This window comes from Salmo salar, chromosome ssa19 (assembly GCF_905237065.1).
Source record: "Salmo salar chromosome ssa19, Ssal_v3.1, whole genome shotgun sequence".
NCBI classification, from domain to species: domain Eukaryota; kingdom Metazoa; phylum Chordata; class Actinopteri; order Salmoniformes; family Salmonidae; genus Salmo; species Salmo salar.
In genome coordinates, this window is record NC_059460.1 from 71,175,970 (window position 1) to 71,186,790 (window position 10,821).

Here is a 10,821-nt window from a genome sequence, read left to right on the forward strand (position 1 = left end):
TAGCGACTAGCTCAGGCCTGCATCCAAGCAGTAGCCTACTCCTAAATGTTTCAAGATGCTGCCGATAGAAATGTCCAGTATAGAGCAGCTGACACAATTGACTATTTTCCATAGCAAAGTTCAATTTTTATTTTATCTCCACAACATAGCCATTTCTGTCTGAATGTTCTGTAACACTGCACCCCCCTGAATAAGCACATGTTGCTTATTGAAGTCATATCTCACAATGACCCAATTCCTTTTCTTATGACAGAGGGCATACCGAGAGAGACCACGCCCCTCCCCCTCTTGACCGTGGGAAGCCAGGTATTGGGTAGAGGGTGTCACCCACTTTCTCCATCTCGTTCACACATGCACCTGATATCCTACTGTCTGTGGTCTGTCAGAACGCCCTGAATGGGAAATCCAACACCAAGCTCAGAGGACAAAACGCTAATATGAACACTAGGACATGTAGGAATGCTAAACACACATATCTGACCTAACAAGACAGTAACAGCATTCTACAGGAGTGGGCTATATACAATTATAAACTGGTTCAAGCCCTGAATGCTGATTGGAAAGCCGTGGTATATTGAAAGCCATGGTATATCAGACGGATTACCACGGGTATAACAAAACATTTATTTCTACTGTTCCAATTACATTGGTAACCAATTTATAATAGCAATAAGGCACCTCGGGGGCTTGTGGCATATGGCCAATATACCCCGGCTAAGGGCTGTATACAGGCACTCTGCATTGCGTTGTGCTTAAGGTTTGTATTGCTTCATTAACAGCTGATCTTCATAACTAACGCTGGGGAACAGCTGTGAGAGGAAAAACAAGCTCTGAGGCTGTTCTAAAAGACATGAAATATGTTTGACTGAAAAGCATTTGAGACTTGGTATGCTACAATACTTTGTAATGGTCAAAATTCATACAATTTCCTACTTAAATGTTTCAAATAAAGTTTGAACTTAACAATATGAAGAATTATGGTTTCATTCGGAAATGACAAAAGTTACTTGTGGATGCTCAGGTTGACTTTCCCACGGAATTACCCATAAGTTTCTCTGAGACCATGGACATGAGCATTTATGAGGCAAAGTTCAAACAAAGTTGGACAATCACAAAGATCCATATAAGTCCCACTGCTGTGACACGGTGGATTTACAAGTGTGTAAAACAGAAACTGTCTCCTATATACCAGTGTTAATATATGGATACTGGAACACCGGAATGAAAAAGCTAAGTTTGTGTGATATGTTCAGATAGACTACCTAACAACAGATATGAGACCTGACCTGAATGGGACTTGCCTAGTTAAATAAAGCTCTCCATCTATACAGTTAGAACCGTTCTGTGGTTCCATCTCCCTGGTGTACGGGCGCGTGATAGTTGGGTTTGCGAGTCTACAAAGATGTCATTCAGTGGGAAACAATCTACTACTGTTACAAATCCATACTGAAAAGGAAGTATAATTAACAGGGAATTTTTCAAATGAAAAAGAGCTGGAGAATGACAGGTTAAAGGCGATTATGTTACGGTTCTTCCGCGTAAGCCAGCGAAACAACCCCGAGGAAAAAGTGCTTATTTATTTGTGCTTTTAATTAACTTATGTTTTCGCCATAAACCTCTTACCTTGTAGTTGACCGAGCCCCCACCCACCCACCCCTCTATAGAAGTGCCTGGCATCCCCCACATCACTATAACAACCGGGGGAGTAATGCACTACAATAGCCCCCCTATTTTCTTCGTTAACGTTACAGAAACAAACCAAAGCTAGAACCCAAACGAAATTGATCAATATTGACTGAATGACATTTAAATCCTACAAATAAAAAGTTAACCAGTTTGATGTAAGCCGTAGATTTTTTTTTTTTTACAATGGAACAATTTATATTACATTGAACTGCAAGTTGGTCACATTTGCTTACCCTTCTCATGGTCGTGTTGTTCTGTGCCACCGATATTTCTCATCAACAGAGCAGCTGTTTTTGTTCATTAGTTAGCCATCCTCGGTCAACGCTTTACTAAAATGGTTAGTTAGCAAGCTAGCTACTTAAGTCCAAAGGTCTGCTGGGTCCTATAATCGATGATTACACACGAAAACATGTCGGAAGTAGCAGGCTACTGCTGCTGGTTAAACTGGCTTGCAAGATCTCGAGACAATTGGCTAACTTCGCTCCTTGCAACATGAAACAGTAGGCTAACATCAGTTAGCTAACTGGGAAGTTCTAAAATATTCACAAAACGGAAAGCTCCATTTGTGAAAGGTTTCGGGCAAGTAAGCATCCGCCGTTGGCTATGCAAGTGGATAAATGATAAAAGTGGTTCAAACAAACTCAGAAATCCGTTGGTACTCAAGTGTGAGAGGCTGGTCGATTCTTTGGAGCTCGAGCTGTCGTTACCGGGGGGCATCGGTGCACTTGTTGCAGTGATTGCTTGGGGGCGGAGTTTGCGTTCCACATTTACTCAAAGGACGTTTTGCACTGATTTTGTGGTCTGACCGCAAGAGGCCCTCACCGCCGAGAGCCAAGTTAAACAGAACGTGAACACTGCAGTAAAGTACGCCCATAACAGGTTGCGCTCCATTGAGAAAAAACAGCCCGTGTATTATATATTTTAGTGCTAACGTCTTTGGACGTCTTTTCTGGCAATGCCTTTTTAAAAAGTACAGGATTTTCCAGTTTGTGGTATTGCGAAGCTCATCCTGTTTTCTAATCTTCCCGCACCCAGGAAGTCATGACATTACACCAGCTGATACAGCCTATTGGCACACATTGATTTCTGAATATTGTAGCCAGCATATTACATTGTACACAGGAGTAGTAAATTAAAGAGAGTCAATGGGTTTTTTAAGTGTATATTATGGTATTGAAATCAAACAAGATACAATAACACTTGTCACATGAAATCTGTCATAGATTGGTGAGTTATCAGAGGAGATATGATCTTAAATAATAGGCTATATCAGCTGTAGCATCAAAATATTACAAAACGTAATTTATATTCATATTTGATTAAAACATGTTTTATTACTGTAGGCTATTACATTCATCTATAGCAGGTGGTAATATTTTCCCACATAACATTCCATGAGCAAATTCACTGACTCATGTGGGCCTAATCTGCACCGAAGAGCAGGACCCCAGAGAAGGTTCTATCATCATCTTCATCAGCAAACAGCCCGTTAAAGAGCTCTCCTCCAGCCACACTTTGTCCCCCTTCTCCAGGTGCAGGACAGCCCCTGATCGTGTAGTTATTCATGGTGTGGATAACTACTCACTGCTCATGTAGTTATCCTTCACCCCGTTTCTCACTAATGCTACTTTTACATTACGGGAGAACACAGTGATGTGGTAGGTGAAGTAGTAGGCCCTAGCCTGTTGTAGATCACCTTGTCGAACTTGATCGGCAAGTTCGCCGGTGGGAGTTTGTTGTATTCGGTTAAACCGACTGAGAACGCACTTTTTGGGATAAGGGATGTGTACCTCTTCTCCCCCTTGTCCCCTGTCTCGCCGTCCGATTCCCTTGCTCTCCGTCGTAACCAATGTTGCCTTTGAACCCTGGGGGGCCGAGGTTTCCCTTCGAACCTGGTCGTCCTGGGGGTCCCAAGGGCCCTTGGATGCCTCGCTCCCCCTGGAACCCGATCTCCCCCTTCTGGCCTTCAGGTCCCAGAGGCCCCAAATCCCCTTTTGGCCCCTGGGGTCCTGGTAACCCGATCTCCTTGAGGCCCATGTTCCCTGAGTCTCCTTGGGGCCCCATCTTCCCCGGTGGCCCCTTCTCTCCATTCTCACCCCATTTTCCCTTTTTTCCTGCCAGGCCAGCCGTACCTGCAGATACAAGGATAAAGAAATTATGTCAATATTGCTTGTCAGAGAAAGCCAGTGGTGATAACTGTACAAAGTATTTTCATTATAAAATAAAATACAGTCTCACCCTGCTCATCTTGTCTTCTTTGGGGCCACTCTGTCCTTTTGGTCCGGTGATGCTGATTTCCCCTTTAATTAATAAAATGACCATGAACTTTCAAAAATGCATCAGTGTGGGACCAGAATGGCTGGTTTTAATTGAGACTTATATAACTGAGGAGGTTGTGCCATTGTCTTACCTCGGTCTCCCTTGTCACCTCTGAACCCGTCTCGTCCATCTCGGCCTGACATTCCGTTGTGGCCTGGGTCTCCTGGTATTCCTGGGTATTCACAAACACATCAGTTCTTCTTGAATTCTTCATGTGCTATGCAACTCACAGCCAGCAGGAGGAGCAAGAGAGCGACTCTGAGTCTGACCCCCATCATGGGCCCACAAGGGCCAATGCTTCAAAGACTTCCAATTGAGCATTCTCAGCACTAGATGCTCAAGACAGAAGAGTGGGGTAATCCAGCGCAAAGCATTATGTCCAATGCATACCCACACATTCACACACATACATGCACAGACACACACATGCATATTAACTGAGCGGTGGAGATGACACGATCATCGTACAGAGCGGACCAAGGCGCAGCGTGAGTTGAGTTCCACATAATTTTAATTCACAGTGAAACAACAAAAATCCAACGAACGTGAAGTACAGCACGCACATAGGCACTAACTGAAACAATATCCCACAAAGCAGGTTGGAGAAAGGGCTTCCTAAATATGATCCCCAGTTAGAGGCAACGATTACCAGCTGCCTCTAATTGGGAACCATACATCTCACCAACATAGAAATAGAATGACTAGAACACCCCCCTAGTCACGCTCTGACCTAAATACCATAGAGAACCAAGGGCTCTCTATGGTCAGGGCGTGACAGGAGACAGCTGAATGTTTGGAGAGCCAAGACACCAAAGAAGGCCACACAAACTTTACCAAGGACTGAAAAGCTAGTGAAATCACTAAGCCACCCACCTCATTGGTTTGATAAGCATCCCGGCTATTTAAGGTTACTTATTCTGTCTGTCCAGCCCTCACCGTTCCACATCACCTGTTCCCTTCTAGAACGTTCCCCATTCTCTGGATTTGTATTGACCAGCTTGGACTGTGCTGGGAGTACATTATCTATCACCATAGGGATGTTAGCAAGGCAACAAAATGGTGGTGTTCCGTATTGCTTCCCTGTAGCAATACATGCAGGATTTCAATGCTGGCCTGTGGTTATTACATCTGCACAGTCATTTGAGCGGCTGTCTAGCTCCTCTTGAATGAGGTCATCAAACGAAAATGTACAGGGGGTATCAGGGATAAAGAGCAAGATTAATATTGGATGCCTAATTTGTCCTAATGGATTTCATTTTTATTGTCAAAGTAGGATAAAATGTCCCTTAGCTAGCGCCTGAAATCATTAGCAACAGAACACAATACTAGGGACACTCCGGATGGGGAGATGTTACCTCGTGTGTTTATCTTCTATATCTGAAATATCAATAGAACAATGTTGTTAAAATGTTTGCCTGCATAAATTAGACCATTGCCATAAACTCTGACCTTTCCTGCTAGTGTTCTAGGACCTTTCCATCCGTCCCTACCCCCATCGGAATGCCTAGGAGAGTGATTGTTTTAAACAACATTCTCTTATCTTCACAGATAGCATTCCTTAGAAGTCTGGTATACTTTTCTGATGCTGGAAATCCATTGGGATATATATTACAAAACCAAGGATCTAGATGTCCAAGAGCAATGACTTTAGTATATTTCACAGATCAGAAAAATAATTCACGATTCCAGAATCAGTTTTCACCTATTTATTATGTTTTCTACACATAATGATTCAGATATAAACATATTTTTTTATGTAAACATGACAAATTATATTGAAGGGGGAAAAAATACATTCAAGCAATATCAGGCCTAGAACAAAATGATCCTAGTGTCGCTTTCATACTGTGGGTCTTTAACAATCATGGGATTGGCTGAAACACACATGGACAGTGGACACATACAAGTACATTACACCAATTATACATAAGTAATACATGCACAGCACAGAATGTTAGTACAAAAACAGAACTGAATTTAGGTGTATGGATTCCTCTGCATTAGGGTGGGTGGCATCTCTTATACAAGGCATCGTTTATGGTCCCTTTACTATATTAACCAGGCACAATGTGATGGTCATTTGGTTACAGAAGTTACCGCAAAGTCTTCACATATTGACACAAGACAGCAGAGGCATCATCGTTCACTGAATTCCATTTGGTTACACATTAAACTTTTCATGAGGTATAGCAAACCCTCCCAAATGACTATACAATGACTCACACACCTACTGTACACACAAACAAACAAAGAGCTAATTAAAATATGTAACATGCTATAACGTTGTCGTGCTGTAATATTTGTTAGAAGTGTAAAATAGTATTTGCTTGTTTTGTAGAAGGATGACTTCAATCTTGGGTTCTCTGTACCGACTGAATTACGAAGACTTCATCCACTGAAGGGAATGGCTAGCAGGACCATATGGATGGAGAGAGTGGGACCATATGGATGGAGAGAGTGGGACCATATGGATGGAGAGAGTGGGACCATATGGATGGAGAGAGTGGGACCATATGGATGGAGAGAGTGGGACCATATGGATGGAGAGAGTGGGACCATATGGATGGAGAGAGTGGGACCATATGGATGGAGAGAGTGGGACCATATGGATGGAGAGAGTGGGACCATATGGATGGAGAGAGTGGGACCATATGGATGGAGAGCGGGGGTGGGGGAAGCAGAAAGCACTGAGGTCTATAGAATTGTGGTTGGGGTATAAGGAGCACTCTGTTTGGATTGAGGATGAACAGTAAAAGCTTGTGTGTGTGTGTGCGCGTGTGATTTGCTAGTGCTTCTGGGGAAAGGGGAAAAGTGGTTGGGTCATATCATGAGGTTCCAGGGGAGTGATGGAGCTTTCTTCTGGAGTACACAGCCATGCTGAGGGAGCGGCTGGCAGCTGGCTGAGCGGCTGGCAGGTGTCTCTACATGATCTGGCGGTGCGATCCGTAGCCTGTCATGCCGGACTGAGAGGCCCCGCGGTTGCTTCCCATCTGCAGACCAATCAGACTCTGGCCTTGACGAAGCTGGTCCTCAGAGAACTCTCGCCGGTAACCCTGGGCTTTCCTACACAGACCAGGACAGGCAGGACAGCTGAGACATAGAACAACACTCACACAACATTCAGATAACACTGCAACAGAGTTTTCCAAGTAAGGGGTCGTGGCCAGTCCATTACCTGTGGAACCAGTCGCGGTCGCCACGGTAATGTCCATCGTCCTTGGTGAGGGCAACACTACCTAGGGCCATCAGGGTTCTCTGCACAGCAGCCATGTCCTTCCCTGTAACCATAGCAACAGTCCTCACAAACACTGGACCACACCCAGACAGCAAAGAACAGGCAAACAGGTTCCAAATAAAACAAACTTTAAACACAGCTACCTCTTGAGTCATATGTCAAAAGGTATTTTAAATGTCTCCATGGAGTATCACCTATATAGTGGACTATAAATAGCCTGGGTACCAGTCTGTTTAGCTATCATTCCACTTCCTGCCACTCTGTGTCATATGACACGGAGTACAATGAGCGGAATGTTAGCAGAAACAGACTGGTTCCCAGACTATACAGGCTCTTGTAAATGTAATGCGAGTATTGAAGGTACTGTACAGGCAGAAAGAGCTCAGCAGAGACAAGACTGTGAGACTCCCCGTCATTGGACATGCATGTCAATGTCACATGGATGTATGGAGACATGATATGTGTCTGTGAACGTGCAGCCCACCTTCCCACAGGTCCACGGTCTGGAAGATGTCTGTGGTGATGACTCCGTAGGTCTCGGCAGCCTGCAGGAACTGGGAGATCTTCTCCATCTGCTTAAAGGCCATCTGGGTCTCCAGAATCTTCTTGATGGGCTCATTACCACGCGGGTACAGGCTATTGATGAGCCTACACAGAATCTACAGGGAGGAGGAGAGAACGGGGGAGTAACAGGAATACAGATACATGGATAAAGAAGATAAGTAGAGAGGGAGAAAGGAAGATATTCGTCAATGAAAAGAGGGAGAGAGAAACAAAGAAACAAAGCAGAGGTAAGCATAAATTGGTCTCATTGTTAGCTTGTATAAGCGATCGTCCTTTATCAATGACTGCAGTCCAGTCAATCTTATTGAGCTTGTTCATTGTCATGCAGACTCACTGTTCCATCCATCAGCCATGTCTGGAAGTTCTGTCTGCCTGGCTGTGGTCTCTCCAGGTTCCCCCCACACTGAGCTACGATCCAGTCCACCAGCCGGGCCTCCAAGTCTAGATTATACTTCAGCTCTATCTTCTCTTGCACCTCCTTGCTCAGCCCGTAACTGGGTCCCCTGTTAGCCATTCCTCCTCCTGTCCTGCTCACCCAGACAGACAGACAGACAGACAGACAGACAGACAAGTAGTCTGCAGCTCTGCTGACCAACACCCTGGAGCAGTTTCAGCACTGGCAGCCTGCACCTGCTATACAAAAACAATACATCATGTAGAAAACTGAACATTGTCAAGCAATATAATGCTTGTATTAATGTCCAGTTATTGACATCAGAGCCATAAATAATGCATAGGCTTCATAGAAGTCACTTTGTTCATTCTGAGCCAGCATTTCTTCATTGTTAATTTTTTTTTAAACATTTTAGTCATTTAAAATACACTCTTTTTCAGACCGACTTAAAGGATAAATTAGGTTTAATGCCTTGCTCAATGAAAGGTTTTTCACCTAATCGGCTCGGGATTCGAACTTTTCGGTTACTGGCCCAACGCTTTTAACCATTAGTCTACCTGTCGTCGTTTTTCTATCATAAACTGCATCACCTGTTGTTTTCCTAATTTCACGTCCTTTCCTCACACTCCATCCTCTGCTTTCTCCCTAATGGCAACTGTGTCCCTTACAGGACATGCACCAGGCGCATCCCCAGAGAACCAGAGCTCTTGCCGGAATGGGTGTGGTCCTTGGCACCCGTCCTGCACAGGGACACGCACATTCTAATGAGGTAGCCTATGGTAGGCTAGACTGTGTGCGTGCTGAGCATAAAATCGAAAAGCAATCGCATTGCATTGATTATGTAGCCAACTATGAATGCGAAAAAAAAGCATAACTTTTTTCATAATAAAACTGATTTAGAAATTAGGAAGGCAGATTATATATTTTAGTCATGCAAATTTTCGTAATTGCCCCTTTGAAATTGAATAAACTTGCAGTGATGTTTAATTATTAATCCACAAATATATATATATTTTGAAACGAACGTTTCTGGGCACACTTACTATAAAGAAGAGGAGAGATCTTTTGTCCGGTAGCTGTCGTGCCGTTAATTCCGCTGAGCTGGTCGGGGCAGAGGATGCTGAACTGCTGAAGCATCCATTAAGCGGTGGCGCGTGCGTGGGGCGAGGCTGGACTCAGTGTCCGGGAGTTGCACACCACTGGTTTTATATGTGCGGGCGCCACGAGGAGGATCCCTCGAGATGTCTCATACAGAATGCGACAGGACAGCAGAAACAAGAGGATGTGGACAGCAAGGCAAGGCGAGTCCCCAGCCAGCTAAGGCAAGGCGAGTCCCCAGCCAGCTAAGGCAAGGCGAGTCCCCAGCCAGCTAAGGCAAGGCGAGTCCCCAGCCAGCTAAGGCAAGGCGAGTCCGGCAGGGCCTGTTCCCCTAACCCAGCCCCAGTCAGCTAAGGATGGGTGATTTCCAAAAGGTACACGACATAAAGTGTTCACTTCTCATTGTTGATGTATTTGGCCTGACTACTCTCATATGTAGTATTTTATTAGGATCCTCATTAGTTGCTGCTACAACAGTACACCTGGTGGAGCGCAGAATCAATATTTACAGAACAAGAGAAACAGAATATTTCCACCTTTACATCTATGTTAAATGTTTCTGCAGATTTGAAAGGCACAGAACAGCCTGTTAGTGGCTGTTGCCTCTCAGTTTCAATAATGAGAGCCATTGCTCTGCTTTAATTGGGTTACAGTTACAGAAGTGGACACCAGATAGATCTGGAAAGATAGGCTGGGTGCTGTGTGCTCTACAGTACTGATATGACAGCATGCATCACAGACTGGAAAAAGTCTCCAGACAACATTGAAATACAGGAAATAGAGATTCATGCTTTTCTAGAACGTCTGAATATCAGAAAAGCTTTTGAACATAACATCATTGCAATACTACTGTACCCTTTGACTGTCAGGCTAAAATAACTTCAGTAGTATTCTCACCATCACTGTATCTGTGTGTATGCATTTCCAGCCAAGGTCTCTACATATTAGTCAGTTACTCAGTGATCTTTAACCCAGGCAGGATGTTTTTACTCCCTGATGCATGCATATGTTTGAGTGATGTCACCCGGTTGGTGTTGTGATGCCGAGGTGACTGATTGCATATATTCTGCCTAAGAGTGAAAGGTCAGAGCAGCAGTTAGGGGATCAGAGAGAGTTACTGCTTCTGCTGCAGCAGGACTGGCTTTCTGCCCCATTGAACACAGTCCAATGACCAACAACATGCTAATCAATTGGCTCCAACAGGGCCAGGCCTTTCATTACACCAAACCAATGGGATGTATATTATGAAAATACATTAAACAAGGCAATCTCTGGTGGTTATTTGAACATTCTATGGGTCCTCTGGGATGTGGTGCTCATAGTATCAACCTTTATTTGAAGTTTCCTCTTAACTTTGCTATTTTGAGATAGTCTTTTCGTTAGGACCGAGCATCACACTATGATGTCACAGTGCTTCTGCATAGGAGGCAGTTTGACGGAGCTTGTTGTTTGTGTGGATTGTATTAACTCAATAACAGCTCATATATCCGCATGCACAGTAACAGACGAGACCTGCACTCCCCTC

At 44.2% G+C, this 10,821-nt stretch overlaps 3 protein-coding genes across 8 annotated transcripts in view; all 3 read right to left on the reverse strand.

Annotated features, from left to right (window-relative positions):
* spata13 (spermatogenesis associated 13) overlaps positions 1–2,520 on the reverse strand; it is a 39,702-nt gene extending 37,182 nt beyond the window's left edge. For all 3 annotated transcript variants that reach the window (XM_014159547.2, XM_014159546.2, XM_014159544.2), the window contains exon 1: positions 1,920–2,520. In XM_014159547.2, the coding sequence (XP_014015022.2) occupies positions 1,920–1,928 (9 nt within the window). In that variant the 5' untranslated portion in view covers positions 1,929–2,520. The remainder of the gene's footprint in view (positions 1–1,919) is intronic.
* A 588-nt stretch (positions 2,521–3,108) lies between these two features.
* c1qtnf9 (C1q and TNF related 9) lies at positions 3,109–4,283 on the reverse strand. Its single transcript, XM_045701941.1, is given in 6 exon segments — positions 3,109–3,194; positions 3,197–3,367; positions 3,370–3,505; positions 3,508–3,818; positions 3,930–3,986; positions 4,097–4,283. Coding segments are annotated over 6 exon segments (948 nt in total).
* Positions 4,284–5,696: 1,413 nt separating this feature from the next.
* Positions 5,697–10,539, reverse strand: tagln3b (transgelin 3b). Of its 4 annotated transcripts, none has more exons than XM_014159542.2 (6): positions 9,242–10,539; positions 8,789–8,938; positions 8,139–8,434; positions 7,725–7,899; positions 7,181–7,283; positions 5,697–7,068 (listed from the first exon to the last, which is right to left on the reverse strand). In XM_014159542.2, exons 3-6 carry the CDS (start codon positions 8,316–8,318, stop codon positions 6,927–6,929), a joined length of 600 nt encoding a protein of 199 aa, XP_014015017.1. In that variant the 5' UTR covers positions 8,319–8,434; positions 8,789–8,938; positions 9,242–10,539; the 3' UTR covers positions 5,697–6,926. The 4 variants fall into 4 exon arrangements, with proteins under 4 accessions (XP_014015017.1, XP_045558641.1, XP_014015018.1 ...); XM_045702685.1 differs by having other exon boundaries at positions 8,139–8,437; XM_014159543.2 differs by lacking the exon at positions 8,789–8,938.
* Positions 10,540–10,821: the final 282 nt, after the last annotated feature.